Source organism: Fusarium pseudograminearum, chromosome 4, assembly GCF_000303195.2.
Source record: "Fusarium pseudograminearum CS3096 chromosome 4, whole genome shotgun sequence".
NCBI lineage: Eukaryota > Fungi > Ascomycota > Sordariomycetes > Hypocreales > Nectriaceae > Fusarium > Fusarium pseudograminearum.
Window position 1 is genome coordinate 7,235,429 of NC_031954.1, and position 15,799 is coordinate 7,251,227.

The 15,799-nt window shown below is 48.1% G+C and overlaps 5 protein-coding genes across 5 annotated transcripts; 3 read left to right on the plus strand and 2 right to left on the minus strand.

The window, feature by feature from the left end:
• Positions 1-370: 370 nt before the first annotated feature.
• On the plus strand, positions 371-790 carry FPSE_09641 (uncharacterized protein; the record flags this gene model as incomplete). Its single annotated transcript, XM_009262758.1, has 1 exon — positions 371-790. One exon carries the CDS (start codon positions 371-373, stop codon positions 788-790), a length of 420 nt encoding a protein of 139 aa, XP_009261033.1.
• Positions 791-1,211: 421 nt separating this feature from the next.
• FPSE_09640 (uncharacterized protein) lies at positions 1,212-2,072 on the minus strand (the record flags this gene model as incomplete). The annotated part of the gene is made up of 1 exon (XM_009262757.1): positions 1,212-2,072. The coding sequence occupies one exon, from the start codon at positions 2,070-2,072 to the stop codon at positions 1,212-1,214; it is 861 nt and encodes a 286-aa protein (XP_009261032.1).
• A 771-nt stretch (positions 2,073-2,843) lies between these two features.
• On the minus strand, positions 2,844-8,508 carry FPSE_09639 (uncharacterized protein; the record flags this gene model as incomplete). Its single annotated transcript, XM_009262756.1, has 3 exons — positions 2,844-5,414; positions 5,474-7,477; positions 7,534-8,508. The coding sequence occupies 3 exons, from the start codon at positions 8,506-8,508 to the stop codon at positions 2,844-2,846; spliced, it is 5,550 nt and encodes a 1,849-aa protein (XP_009261031.1).
• Positions 8,509-9,254: 746 nt separating this feature from the next.
• On the plus strand, positions 9,255-10,790 carry FPSE_09638 (uncharacterized protein; the record flags this gene model as incomplete). The annotated part of the gene is made up of 1 exon (XM_009262755.1): positions 9,255-10,790. One exon carries the CDS (start codon positions 9,255-9,257, stop codon positions 10,788-10,790), a length of 1,536 nt encoding a protein of 511 aa, XP_009261030.1.
• Positions 10,791-11,625: 835 nt separating this feature from the next.
• On the plus strand, positions 11,626-15,307 carry FPSE_09637 (uncharacterized protein; the record flags this gene model as incomplete). Its single annotated transcript, XM_009262754.1, has 6 exons — positions 11,626-13,054; positions 13,217-13,713; positions 13,769-13,801; positions 13,865-14,016; positions 14,090-14,570; positions 14,711-15,307. The coding sequence occupies 6 exons, from the start codon at positions 11,626-11,628 to the stop codon at positions 15,305-15,307; spliced, it is 3,189 nt and encodes a 1,062-aa protein (XP_009261029.1).
• Between the last annotated feature and the right edge of the window lie 492 nt (positions 15,308-15,799).

The window sequence follows — 15,799 nt, forward strand, 5'->3', positions numbered from 1 at the left end:
CTTTTGACTTTCGCCCCCGATTTGCCGCTCAACGACTCCAAGTGTCATAGATTCAGCGTCTCTCAGCGTAGTTACTGCTTGTTTTAGTGCAATCAGAGCTTCTTTCAGCGTAGTTGCGACTTACTCCTAGTGGACTAAGATCTCTGCTTGACAGCTCTGATGTCAAGGTCATGTGACTCAACTCCTTGCAATACTCATCACGTAATCATTCAATCCAAGCTTTCTATTCGACGGTACCGATCAGCGGTATCGCAACACCAACACCGCTATCGTGGGTTATCGATACAAGCTTCACTTTATCGTCCATCTCGAAAGCGATGCGCAACTCCACAACAACAAACGTGCAATGATAACCTGAGACGCTTCCATCATGTCTAGCAAAAGACACTCGATTCTTCCTGCTATTGATCGCAGCGGTCCCAGACCACCCGTCCATTTCTCCTCGACCCTCACAATCTCTGACAATGCGATCCTCCAAGGAACACACTCGATCACTATGCAGACGGAGACAGTAATCCACCCTCGTTCGAGATTCGAGTCGAACTACGGGTCTATCCTAATCGGACGCCGATGTCTGGTTCATGAACGGACACATATGGGAGCTCGTCCTGCAGACCCCACTGCGAAGCCCGGTGGTATCGTGTTAGCAGACTATGTCACAATAGAGGCTGGCTCGACCATTGAAGCTGGCGGAACCGAGATAGGTGAGGGCACTATCATTCAAGCCGGAACAATCGTAGGAAGCGGCGCCAAAATTGGCAAGGTAAACAATGTCCTTTACAAGCTTTAGGACTAGGGGCTGACAAGTTATTAGAACTGCACTATCACACACATGTCCAAAATTGCTCCTGGCACTATATTGCCAGACAATACGGTAGTGTTTTCGAACGGGACAAGACGAATCGATCGACGTGAGCTTTCTGATCAAAGGAAGATTGCTCTGATTAAGCAACTCGCAATATTGCGAAAGATGATACCCAGTAACCCAGACAAATTTAAATAGAGATACCCAGCAAATAGTCATGGCCAATTTGATATTCATAACGCATTGATCGATTTGTCGTAATAATTTGCTATCTTTGTCTTTGCATAAACTGGCACTGATTTCGTCTCGCTCTCGTCCGTCAAGTCTTTCGATGCTCCAAGGGGTATATGTGATTAAAAATAAATAAATCAAGGAAAAAGGGAAGAGATCCCTAAACGCGTTTCCCTTATCTTCTGCGGTCTCTGTGGAACAGGGTCAGCCCCGTGATCACAGTCATGATAGCCCATCGCTCTCCCAACAAACCCGTCAAGCCCGTTCCCATAAATCGATAATGCGCAACCTTTGTCAAACTTCTTCCATTACCCATGGCCCAAGCTGCCACAACTTCGTGTCCCATACTGTCTCTGAAACCACCTGGGACAAATCCCGGATTGGCTCCTGGTGGAGGTCCTTGAGCCAAACGAACCAGTTTCCACCCGTGATAGTAGCCGCCCAAGCTTGCCACGGCATCACCACTAGATCGTCTCCATTCAAACGTTTCTCGCGGTCCATTTCCGCCTGGTCCGACTTCGATAGTAAAGCTAAACGCAGTACTAAGACCGCCGTGAGAGCCCACAGGGATAATTCGTTCGCGGGCTAGTGGTGTCCCTGAGCCTGGTACGGGAGGGAGTTCGACTTCGAAGGAAAGACTCATGAGCATAAAGTTTGCAGATGCCAGTGGCTGGTATGACTCGTCTGGGCCGGAATGCAAGAGGACAGGCGGTGCAGCTGATAGACCAGTGTGCACTGAGCAGACGTAGAGAGGTTGTTGTTGGTGTTCTGCCAGCGTAAAGGAGACGTTCGGCCAGCCTTGAGAGTAAAGATTGAATGTAGGCGGAAACTGTCTTGGGATAGATGGTGGTTGACTTGGTCCGGCGACCGGAGGAGGCGGTTGTGTCGATGGTCCTGCTACTGGTTCTGTTTGTCGTGGTGGTGGTGCTTGGGGTGAAGAAGACTTTTGGTATTTGCTTTGACTCTCATCATATGAAGGCGGAGGTTCATCCGGAACAGAAGAGTCAGACAAACCAATTTTCCCTAAAAGACCCATTGTGGTTGTTTGGTATAAGTGAGAATGTCTCTATGAGAGTCGAACGATTTATAGTATGCAACGTCTCTGTATCACCAAATTCGAGAACAACGTCAGTAAATCACAGAGTTATTTAAAATGAGATCGTGAATCAGTCTGTTATTGAGACAAGTTGAAGTGGTAAGCATCAGGTTTCTATATTGACAAGCATTTAGGTTCATGCCGAGAATAGTGACATCAGCTGGATGCGACTACGTAGGATATGTGGCTGTGATAGCTCAAATTGAGGCTGTGCTGGAGATATTTATGCAACACATGTAACGAGTTATGCAGACAAAACGGTCAGCATCTACGTAACAAACGCTCTGAAAAGATGGTTGTGATCCAACTCATGATGGAATCTACAAAGACTTCTTGCTTTCTTTAGTAGAATTACCTGAAAATAGATTTGTAGAACGCGTATATCTAGTAATCCATTCACTCTGAACCAAGCACAGTAATATGATCGTTCTCGCAGCTGGACTGTCTACATCTGTCTCAACTGAATAAGAACATCCTTGATATAGAACCATAGAGCGCTCTATTCGGCATAAATTTGCAGCGAGTACACAACCAATATTAATCGGATTACCAGCTGGAAGATGCTCAAGTATCGATACAAGACTGCATTCTAAGACTCTACTATAACTCTTAACTGCCTACCAAGATTGAAAAACTCCATTACCAGAAAAATTACTCCATCAACAAGCAGGCCAGTTCCTCCTGTAGCAACTGATAAACGCCTGTAGTTTCCTACGTTACCTGATTCGGATACTCAGGGCTCGCATTCTCTGAGAGTCTGAAAAGTAGAACCTGCCCTGACTTGCATCCAACGGCAACAGAGCGACCCTGCGCCCAAGAACAAGAATCTGTGTCCGCTGGACGAAATTCCATCGGAAGTAAGATCAATTTCTTATCGTTCCAGGTGATCCAGCTACCGTCTTCAGTGATACTAATTGGTAAGCTCGCAGGTCGCTGCAGTTGTAAAGATGGTGTCTGAGCCTCAGATGATTCCAACTCGGCTTCGCTGATCTTGAACACCCAGGCCCCGGAGTTAGTTAACAATACATCAGGCTGGTCCTGGTTGATGTGCATCGAAGTAAAGAGATTCGCTCTATCGCAAACGGCCAAACGTTGCGTTTCTGCGGCCGACTCAAACCCAAGGTTCCAAATAGCAACCACTCCACGGCTACTCACTGTTAACACGCGATTGCTATCAGGGGTAAAGACCACTCCTCGCCACCAGTCACCATAGCTGGCTGGTTTCTTGTCTTTCAGTTCCTGATTCCCCTCACCAGCCAGATCCCACAACAGGACCATCCCATCGTCACCAACAGAAGCAAGATGCCGAGCGTTTGGCGAAAAGGCCACACCGTAAACGTAATCCTCATGCCCTTCAAAGACTCTGGCTGGTACTTGGCCTGTCGTTTTGTCGTCAGAATCAACCGGTGGCTCTGGAGAGTCCGAAATATCCCAGACCCGAACAGTCCTATCATCACTTCCTGTTGCCACCAACTTTCCATCTGTTGAGATAGCCGCGCCCCGCAACCAGTCGTTGTGGCCTTCAAGGTGGTGTGTAGCCTTTGAAGATGCGCCATAGACGTCCCATACAAATGCAGACTCATCCATCGAAGTTGAAACTAGCGTCTTTCCGTCATTTGAGAACACCAGTGAAGTGACCTTGGCGTCATGATGGTCTGCCATCGTCAGGCGATGGGCACCTGTGATCCCGTCCCATAAACAAATATACCCGCCACGACATCCCGAAGCAATGGTTACGCCGTCCGAGGACATCGATACACAGACCACAGGGTGCGAATGCCCAGGTTCGGCATCTTGTTTTGACAGTAGGACATGATGGCCCGAGTCATTGTCCGTCCCTAATTCTCCCGGTTGTGCGGCGTTTTGCAAAGTGTCTATCTCCCAAATGCGGGCTTCCGAATCACAGGCGCCTGACGTCAGGCGATACCCCTGAGGTGCGAAGTCAACTGAGCATATCTTGTAAGAATGGCCAGCAAAGACCTGGCCTGGTTGGGTTCGCACACCAGTTCCCCAATCCCCACGCGACATCTGCTTCCAGATCCTGATCTTGAAATCTGTCGATGCGGTGGCTAAATAGGAACCATCAGCCGAGAATGAGACACTGTCGATGTCACCTCCAGAATGCTTCAACACTACCTGTGTCTCGCCTTTCTCGAGATCCCAGATACGAACGGTTCCGTCATCTGAACCTGAAGCAAGAAACTTTTTGCCCATCTCCTCGGGGGAGAAGCAAAGTCCATAGATGTCTGCAGAATGTCCCGGTTGTTCTTCTGGCACCTTGGATTCAGAGCTAGCACTTTCAGAACCTGCCTCGTTCGGTTCCACGGCATCATCTTGCTCTGTATCAGCTTCCACTTCCTCAGGCATTGTCGTGGGCGGGCTTGATCCGCGTTCTGGAAACCATTGGGGTTCCGTCTGGTGAGCTGACACATCCAAAGTGAAGATATAGGCGCCTAGACTCGCAGCTAGGAGCTGCCCATTTGATGAAAACTTGACCTTTTTAAGATCTTTGCCATCCTCAGTTTCGTATAGAATAATCGGCTTAAAGCTTGGGATTTCCCATAAAACCAGTCGATAATTGGCGATGGCGACTAAGTAATCACCTTTTGGCGAAATATCGATACTCTCCACCATGAAATTTGATTGAGCATCGATAGAAGAGTCGTCGTCTGGCTTTCCGTCTTGATCCACCCTACTGCCTCCATCGTGATCGTTAGAGGCAACATCGCCCTCACCCGTGAATCCATCAGGCTCTGCTGTCTTCTCTCTGTCTAACTCTTCCACTTCGCTGATTTCTGTGAGTTCCTTTAATAGCCGTCCTGTAAAAAGGTCCCAGACCTTTATGGTACTGTATCCGCAAGCAGCTAGGAGTAATTGACCTTTAGGGCCCGGCTGTGAGAGTACCACGTCATAGGTAAAAGTGTCAACATCTCCCAACACATGTTGCAGAGTACCAGATGCTGTATCCCATAGACGTATGGAGTGGTCGTCCGAGCCTGTTGCTACCAGACGTCCACATGGTGAGAAGGCACAACTCCGCACCCAATCAGGGTGTTCCAGGACATGAAGGCAGCTCTTCGGGGTATGACTTCTTTTATGCGGAGTTGGTCCTAGGGCAAGCCAAGGAGGGCTCATGCTAGGCCAAAAGATGAGGCTGTTCTTTATAGTGGCCTCACTATAGCCCGGACCCGGTGAAGTGCGTGTCCACATTAGGTGAGCCCTGATGAAATCGCCTATATCTTGTATGGCTTGGTAAATATGATTCATTTGTTCAGTATCGGCCTATTCGGCAATTGTATATTAGCAGCCCGAAAGAATCACATATAAAGAGTGGAACAGACCTTTGTGCCAGTTTGCAGCGTAAAATTCACACTCTCTATCACGACAAGAACCTCCTGGAGCTTTCCATATGAGGCAATCGTTTCCAACCACTGTGTCCGGTATTCTTGTACCAAATGATCAGCCAACATTATTGTGCCCACCCTCTTGCCTTCGTTCATCTGAAAGAAGTGCAGAATCCAAAAGAGTGTCGCATACTCATTAGGCACACGATCTTGCTGTGGGGATTCCTCAGTGTCAGATCCGATCTGCTCTTTGTTAAAGCTATCAATGAGGATTGACAGGCAGCGGTCAGCCACAAATGCGTGCTGGTTGGAGATGGACGACGACTCCAAGCCACGACGGACGAAGTCTTTGGCAGACGGATGGACGAAATGCACGCTCCCTCCACCAGAAACCTCGTCCTTGCATACTCTGAGAAACAAGGGGAGAAATCGTTGAATAAGAACCATGACAATCTTTTCCGGCAGGTCGACTATTCCCTGGAGCTCCGAGGACAAGAGTGGCCTGGATGCAACAGCCACGGTGTCAAGTACACGCAGACAGAAGTAGCTGTCACATGTCCTGAGCTTGTCGAGGTCTCCCTGTGCTTTCTCGTACAAAGCATCTATGTTCGGCGCGGTGTCCATCAGCCCTTGGAAAATCTCTGGTGCATTCCAATACGCTGGGTCTGCCCTCGTTATATTCAAAGCTGTATTGATCCACAAAAGGTTGAAATTCGAAGATCTCGACATCCCCTCATACATCTCCTTGCGGATGAAATCATAGTCTTGTTCCGTCTTGGCTATACTTGACACACTTGAAGCTGAGTGGATTGCAAGAATCTCACGAACGACTTCCATATCCTCAGTAATGGGAATACGAAAGTAAGAACAGTCCGAAGCAAAGCCAGATCCAATATGTTGGCTGCTGTTGAAGGACACCAACCATCTGATCTTATCCGAGTCCTTGGCCGTTATAGTCATCATGCTCAATATGTCGTTAAGCCCCCATTCATTCGGCCATTGCGTGACAGTCTCATGATGCTCAAAGGTAGGTAAAGTGACAAGGTCTGTACGGTCACTGGCTACAAAGCCACCGCTAGCATTGATAACAAAGTAAGTGGGTTGGAATTTCTCATCACGCAATAGAGAATAGAAAACCATTGACAGGGCGTAGAAGTCGTTTGGGCCGTCAAAACGCTTTTTCCCAATATCAGGCTTGCTGAGAAAAGGCTGTTGTTCCACAACATGGAATATTAGACTCTTCATCATGGATACAGCATTGACCCTTTGGGACTTGCTGCTGTCACAGAAGAACCAAGCCAAGTTCTTAACGGTCTCCAAACCAGTAGTATCGCCTCGATGAGACTCCGACAGCGTCTTGCAAACCACTTGTGTAAGCTCTGTCTTTCCAATTCTAAGGTCTTCATCCAGCCAGAGGATGCGACCACGAGGATCAGTGCCCCAGGAGACGAACTCCTTGAACTCAGGGGTCGTCTGCAACCAGTGGCACAAATCAATGAAGGTACAGCCCTCGGATGGATCAGAATCACAATATGACTGCTTGGCCACATTCCATGATTTGAATAAATCCTCAAGCTGTGTGCTGTCAGTAGAAGACGATGCCTCCACGTTCCTAGTGGCGGAGATATCTAGCCATGATATGACATCCTCTTTGAAATTATGCGTGTTGCAATTCATAAGCTCTTCTTCCTTTTCCCATATCTCTTGCCCATAGTCATCAAGTGCAGACTCGTCAATGTCGCCACATACAGAGGCGTGTTCGCCGAAAACTTCCAATCCACATAGTGCGACGTGAATTAGGAGAGAAAGAATGGATTTGTAGAGACTGATGAGGGCCAATTCTTGGGGATTCTTATCTGGCACATCTGAAGATTGCGTCTCTTTGGGGTTATGGCGGAAGATGAGTTCTGAAAGACCGACGTACCATTCCATCTTGCAAATAATGTCGAGGACAATGGACTGATCGGGAGATCGTTCAGGTTGCGCTGAACATACTAAATCCTACAAGCAAGAAGCGGTCAGAGATGTGTACTGGAACTGAATGCATTGAAACGTACCTCCAAAGCAAGACATGATGCCACCCATGGAATAGATGCGAGACGAGATCTCTCAATCATCTCTCTTAACTTGATTGTGAGGTTTTGGAGGTCATTTGATTCGACTTTGTCTGATGCTGGAACAGTAGAATCAATGGATTTGGTGTCTGAGTCTTCCGCAATACTAGTATCAAGGGGCTCAATCTTGTTAGGTTCGATGAGAAACGAATCCACGAAACTGCTCATGAGGGTGGTTCTCGAAGGAGGCTCGGAATCGGCAAAAGTGATACTGGATTGAATGATGTCAAAAAGACGGCCAAGGGCAAGCTCATGTTTCCCCTCCGCCGCGCCCCAGTGGCAAGCAAAGATCACCGACTCGTAATGTTTGATGACCTCGCGCTTTTCTTCCTTCAGTCTATCGTAAGCGCAGCTCCAAAGATGTTCAGAATGCATTTCTCGGGTCCAGGACGGCGTCGACAATGGGTGTACATGTTGACTGACGATTGATCTTCCAGTCGATGCCTTTGACCGTAACGATGGTGAAATACGATTCTTCTGAATATTTCCATCGGCTAATGGGCTAGTTTCTGGAGCCCCCTGGTTCTCTTCTTGTATTGAGGAAACAATCGCTTCGGTTGACTTCGACTCCTGTGGTGGCGAGATATCATCTTCATGAATCTTTGCGTCAACAGTTGGGTCGAGCTTAGGAGCATTCAAATCTTCTCCGTGTGTTGGGGAAACAACTTCAGGTAAACCAGGAGTCGATGCTTGTTCAACTTGAGAATTCTGGTTCCTAGTCTCGATATTTTTGAGGGACACCTCTCGCTCGGAATCTGCTCTTGCTGAAACATCCTCGGACTGGACCTGAGGCGAGTTTTCAGAAGGAATAGACGTCGTACGAACTGCTGATGAATTGGATTCCTTCGGACGTTTGTTTCTAAAGATGTTCGCGATTTTATCCATCGCTTGGCTTGTAGATTTCTTAGCCGTGGGCATGGTGTATTGCTGCACGTCTCCGAATGATACGATAGAAACTTCACAAAACTCTTTCCCGTAAAGGTGTGCATCAAAACAAGCCTAACAAGAAATAACAGGCAAGATCAATGTTGTCATGTTTCGAAGCTCGACCTTTCTGTGTTATGCATCCATGCATATCATACCATATCCTGTTTATCAGGGATGAGCACATACTTGAAAACGACTGTTATAAACAGAACGATTCGCTGATTGTGACGTCCAAACAGGGCCATGTCACTGCAGCCAAGACTCAATAAATTGCTTATAATGCAGACAGCTCGGCCACTCACAAAGGCAGAACTTGCACCCCTTTCCCAAGCGGGAATTTCCTCCTGTGCTTGCCGCCTTGGAACGTCAGTTGTACCCTGTACTTGTAGGCCAAGTCTCAATATATTCAACGATTCAGGGACCCATGGTGGAGGGGACGTGGGGGATAGTGTAAGAAGCCACCCACGGTGGTCGAGTGTCAATAATAGCCTACCTTGCATGGCATTACCTGGGGCGTCAAAGAAAACACAATACTGGCTCGAGCTGGCTTTGTGCGAGCAACAGGACCCGGGGCAGATTTTTCTCATGTTTTCTTTGACCCGAAGTATGGCTACATAAGGACCGGGCTCATCACGGCCAACGAGTTCTTCATCAGACAGACTGCATAGATTATTCAATATCCCTTTCTCCGACCCAAATACCACCAATACGGCCGTGATATTCAGTCCTCCATCACAATGGATACCATACAAAGTAACGACACTCCCCTGGTTGAAAACGTACAGTACTTTGATGAGGCTTCTGCGTACAATGAAGACCACCCTGAGGACCCGGCCCGGAGTGTGGGGTCTGGCAAGGTGAATCTCCCTCTTTTGGTGGAGGAGGTTCCAGACGGCCAACTCAGAGCCAAATTTGAAGGTGATTCGAATGTTCGCCGTGTCCTTTCAAAAGATGAATCGGATTATTGCCTCACTGTTGACCGACTCGTGTGGATCGACGGCTGGCATAGCACGTCTGGGTCCGGGGACGACAAGAAGCGCAAGCAGGAAATGACACTCCTGGTGTTGAACCTGACATTTGAGAACAAGAGGCGCGAGAACAAGATTGGTAGTGCCATTGCTGAACTCACATTCCTCTCGGACATACCGGAAGGCCAAAACCCAGAGGTCACGGCCTGGGGCCCATTCCGGCGCGTGACGTGCTGGAACCCGTCGACAGCCCAATCGACAGTCAGTGTCAAGAGAAACCTCGAAGCCTCTGCGGGGTTTGCAGGCCAAAAGATTTCGGCGTTGGAGGGTAAGGAGAAGGGGATCTCAAAGGAAATCGTCGACTTCGATCAAGGAAGTTCGGCTCACTTCTACAGTGCGCCTAGAGGCAGGAGACAACCGGGAGAGAAGCCGAACGGAGTTCGGTGGATGATCAAGCAAAACGATCTCCAAAGGCAAGGAATTAACCCAGAGCTACGTATTGCTGTCCTTGTCTCCAGACCTGAGTCAATGGCGCCATACCGAGTGTCATTCCGCCTCGAAGCAAACACTGGCACCAAGGAAAGCTTTCGCAACACAGCTCAGCGGTACTCCGGTCGTCCGATTGGGGATCAGGTCAATTGGCGCACCTCGCCAGGAGACGTGAAGATGAGCTATGGCGGAGGCATCCACATCGCCAAGTTGGTTGAACGTGAGAACCTGGGCACCCTCATTAAAGATCCAGGGGACGGAGAAAACCTGGACCAGCCCTGGCTGCAGCCATGGAGGCGTGTGGATCTATCACAGCTTGCACAGGCATGTCGGGCTGGGGCAGAGTCAACATACGAGGCCGAGAGCATGATGCATGGTGTCGAGGAGGCGGCAGGTGCGGCCACTTTTGGTGAAGCTGAAGTTGATGTGCACATTGAGCAGCACTCAGCTCATGTCATAGGGGATGAATCAGAAGTGCCCATTAAGCGACCAGGTCCAATGCCCTCTATCGGTATGTCCGGTAAGCCAGAAGTTGCAGCTGCAGCTGTTACTGGGGGGGAGGGAAAGGGGGCGGCAACATCGACAACCGGCAACAGACGGCACGCATCTCCCGAGCCTCGTCTTTCAGAAGGCACCACTTGTGACTGCCAGCTGGGTCGCAGAGGATACCGCGAGTATGACAGGCTTTTGTGGTTGGAAACTCGAACTGCGCAGGCCGAAGCTCGGCTTGCTTCTCAAGACCAGGTCATATTCGATCTGCAGAAAGCAGTAACTGTACTGCAGCAGACCGTTTCTAGTGGCACCTACCAAACTTGATCATCATCAAGACATGTAACACAGAGCAGCAGGAGGGGGGGGCGAATAGGGAAATCAGGAAGGAAGCTCACTGATTAGGTCGATAGGAAGGCAGGTAGTATGCAGTGGTAGTTATTGCCCGTATTTCCGTATAAAAAGGATATCGCTATGGTGAGGTATTCGTGTTGGGTTCCAGGGGTGTTTCAGCCCACTTGCCACTGTAGATACTTCGTCGTCCTCGATTGGTGCCCGCGTTGCGCTTGTGATATTCACTGCAAGTAATACCACTTATCAAAGCAGTGCCTGCCCAAGTAGTAGATACATACATGCGCAAGGCATGCACTTGATATCACCCTTTCCCTGTCACCAAGAATCGTCAACGGTATTCCCGCCGCTCTCAAACTCCAACTGCATATGGTGGCGCCCAATCTCTCGCTTGGATGGACATCTTCCCGTCCCTTCTCCTACATCCATTGGCAGCCTTACGGTATTCCCGTTTCCATCATGGCCAATGATGCGAGTACCATGATGAAGATGGTGTCTCTGTATCGAGGATTTGGCAATGAGGATACCACCACATTGTTTTTAGCCGGAGCTTTATCTACCTACTCAGCATGATGAACCTTGACTAAGTTGTCATATCCTATATGCATAAGCCTGAACTGGAATATTGAGCATCGCAGTATGCGATTGCTAGCTAAAGTGGAAGAGACTTGCATCTTTCCAGTCCTTAATTACACTGATTTTCGACATTGCGAGTTGGCAGACTCTTGCTCCTTATTACGCTTCAAAATTTAATCTCTCTTTTTTATACTGTCACTCTCAATACAGTTGTCTCACACTCACGCTGTGCAAGATGGCGATGGAGGGTCCTTCACGTCGTCTCTCCCTAATAGGGACAAGTATAGGCAGTCCACGCATTGCTCAACAGGCTGGCCTACCCAGGTCTGCAATATTCAAAGACGCAAAGGGGCCAAGCTCGGACATGGTGTTCGAAACTCTTAAAGACAAATGGGCTGAGGGAACTGCTGTCAAGGAGAAACGTCTTGGTGAAGATACACCACTGAAAACAATATTGGATGTCATGATTAAGGAGCTGAAAAAGAGCAAAAATGCCATTGATGGCGTGAAGAGGTTCCTGGCAGACGAGAAAACGAAAATAGACGACTGTGTAAAGTGGCGCCTGCTCCTTGATGCCGTCGACCTCGACCTCGCTCAGAAGCCTGACAAGGACGAAGTAACTGCCCGATTGCAACTTACCGAGGCGCTGATCCAAGAGAGCCCGTATCTTGCGTTTGAGAACCCAACAGATCAAGAAGGCGCCTCGATTCTCTATATCAACAATTGTGCCGACGCACATTGGCACAAGAAACTCAAGGACAAGAGAACACCTCTGCATACAGCTGCCAGAAAGGGAAACGCCAAGTTTGTCAAGTCCATGATTACCGAAGGCCAGAGGTACTATGACGTTAAAAACGGCGAGAGTACTAGAGGGGAAAATCGAGTCAGCGGTATCAATCAACAGAAATACTGGAAATTCTCTGGCGAATATTGTCGGCTTGCGAAAATCTTGCAGCATGAAGACCTCGATACTAAGGATACGCCGTTAAAGTCGGCTACCAAAGCAGACTTCGGAGTGTGCGAAACAATCAAGGAGCTTCTCGAAGTCACTGACATTGCTGAAGACGACACATTTCACCATGCTCTCGAGAATGACAACCAGGAAGTTGTCAAAGCCTTTCTCTCCAAAGTTGAAGTCGCAAGCACCATTGTTTCCAAGGAATCTATCATGACCACCCTGAGTCCCCCAAAGAAACGCACCACAGGCCATCGAGATGCAAACTCTCGCAGCCTGGCGAGGTTGGAAAATGCGAAACTCCTCGTTGGGTCTATTCAGGACCCGAAAGCACTCGATCGCGAGGTAGCGGAGAAGATCATCAAGAGAAAGAGCGGCGCGATGGATATCTGGAAAGCTCACAAGAAGGAAATGTTGAACGGCGAGCTGGAACAATTTCTGCTTCATCTGGCAGTAAAACATCAAAAGCTCGATTTCGTGCGACTATTCGCCAATGACTATCCTAAATCCGTGGTGGAGAAGTGGTCCTATTCCGAGCATGGTGATAAACGATACCCCTTGTGGTACAACAATCATAACAACGAGGGAAAGAGGATAGAGGAACCTTTCGATGACATTCGCAAGGATATCCGCAAGGAAATAACTACAAAGATGATTCACGAGGTGCCCGAGATGGACACACTGTCTGATATGTTCAATAGTTGTCAAGGTAAGACCAACAACACACCACAGTTCATTTCTATAATGCCAAACCAAGACTAACATTTGTCCTATAGAAACAGGTACTGTTCAACCCTTCAATGTCCAGGGCCAACTAACTGCACTCCTACACGGTCAACGATTCTATCCCAAGTACTGACTTTCTGAACAGTTGGTGAGCTTTGCTTTGATCTATCAAGGTTTGATTCGGCAGGCTTTCAAGTTTCTGCATTCATCAATTCTTGGATCTCACAACATCAGACTGGGAAGCTCCTCACCTTCGAGAAGACGCTACGATACGCCGAATTTCCACCCTTGGATGTACTAAAAGAGGAGAGAGAGATCTACAAGGACAGTTGCCATCTCCAGTACCAACATACTGAAGTGTTTAGGATACTTGCTTGGCTAAGGAAGAAAATGGGGGTGCAGACCATTATCAAACTGAAAGTACCAGACCGGCTGGTAAACCCGCATGACGAGAAAACAATGGCCAAAGCAGTGAAAGACTTCAAGGTAGAGATATTTGATTGGAAAGTCCTTGACTTATCCCTTAGCGTCTTTGATCCAGATGCAAAGGAGAGGATCAAGGAGTTGCACCTTTACTCAAGCGGAAAGCGATCAGCGATCAGCCATTGGTTTGGTCCAGAAGGCTTTAAATCAATGAAAAAGGTAAGAAAACCACATCCCCTCTCTACGAATTCCGGCACTAATGCAAAAACTATAGCTCGAGGTCCTCAAGATCTATATTGTTCAAGTCGTACCTCCCTTTCCTCAATGTAGATCACTATATCGCTCAGCTGTACTGACATGACCCTAACAGGAGACTTGTACCTCCACTCATCTATGGGAAGTGAAAGACGAGATTGACGACAAACTGAAAGAACTGGACACCCCGAATGGTTTGCGCTTCAGTGACAGGGCAGAGCAAATCTCCTGGTATCCCAAGACACAACAAGCAAATTTAATCAAAATGTGAGTTCATCAATTATCACGAGATTGTGTCCATGGGTTTTCAAGAGCCTTGACTAACATTCCTTGATAAAAGCGCCCAACGGCTAGACCCAAAGCTCGGCCGATGGCTTGAAAGCCTCAACAAATATTACCAGCATAGCTTCAGCAATGACGCCTTTAAGCCAACAAAGGTCGCCATACTTGACGATGGTGTGCTCAGTGTTTCTCCGACTGCTAGAAAGACAGCTGTATCCCTCAATGGTGAGAACCAGGAAGACATTTCCTGGGATTCTAACGACAACAGCAAAAGCAACACTCCTGTTGGCAGGAAGTCAGGTAGTGCAACAATAAGATCTGACGCGGAACTCGAATACAATAGCAGCCTGTCTAGCCGCATCAAAGAAGGTCGCTCCTTTGTGGCAGGAGGGTCCAGCCACAGCCCGTGGCACCTCGCGTGCAACCCTCATGGAACACAAATGGCCAATCTCATCTGTGCCATTGACCCGTTGTGCGAGATATATGTGGCAAGGGTTGCTGAAGATGCAGTCGGAATTACCCCTGATCGAGTTACCAAGGTATGAAACCGCTTTCTACTTAGCTACTGTTAGCACGTGGCCTGGGCTATTTGTGTATTAGACTGGATGATTCCGAGCTGGAGTGTCAGCTGTAACAAGCTTTTGACCGTCGCTAATATCGGTATGTTTGAGTTGGATAGGCGATTGACTGGGCGATCAGCAAGGGTGTGGACATCATATCCATGAGCTTTACGATCGGAGACAAAGGAACGCTTGCAGACGCACTGATCAAGGCCACTAAACAAGGTATTGTAATGACATGCAGCTCACACGATGAGGGGTCCAAGACCGAAATGGCTTATCCCGCAAGCCTAAAGGGTACCGACAAGTCGCTAATAGTGCTCGCCGCCTGTGACGAGTACGGTAGAGCTCTCTGGGGTATTGAAAAGGATGACTATCACTACCTCCTACCGGGTCAAAATGTGGCAGCAGGTGTTATACCGTTCCTCAAGTCAAACGACACCATCAGTGGAAGCTCGGTAGCAACTGCAGTCACAGCTGGGATATGCTCCCTGACACTCACTTGCGATCGCCTAGCTAATCCTGGCCGCAGCTACAACAAGGGCATGGAAGCTGGCAGTCGATATGCAAAAGTTATTAAAGAGCTTGATTCGATGAAGTCAAAGGCTGGCAGCCAGCACATTCTTTTGAAGAAGTTTGGCGAGATTGATACTTATGGTTTGGGTGCAGGTGCAAACCCTGGGCCTCAGGAGATTTTGAATCGACACTTTAGATGAGGATATTCTTAGTTAGATAGGACATATTAATCCCTATTTGATGGTTGTGGGTGATTTTCGAAGTCCAATACTGACCGTCTCTCACTGTAGTTAAGGCACACTTGCATATCTATATAGTGTCGCAACTGACAGGACATTTTGTATCAAAAGTAACTGGTTAAATAATCTAGATCATATCAGCAACTATCTAGACACGTATCAAAAACCCGTATTGCGATTGGTCACTAAATCCGTACATCAGTTATATAATAGAATGTTGCTGTGACAGTTCAGATTGAGGCTGTGTTATCCGAGACATTTATGCAAATCATGTACAATGAATGTTATGCAGATATAACGGTCAGCAGAGAGTGAGACACCGTAACAAACGCCGGTTGAGTTACATGGCATTGCCGGTATCCGACGGTATGTGGGCAACCCAACCACCATCCATAGGAATCTTTCGTTATCAGCCAAGAAAAGTATGCGCATCTCCGAATCAGGAGTCTTGTG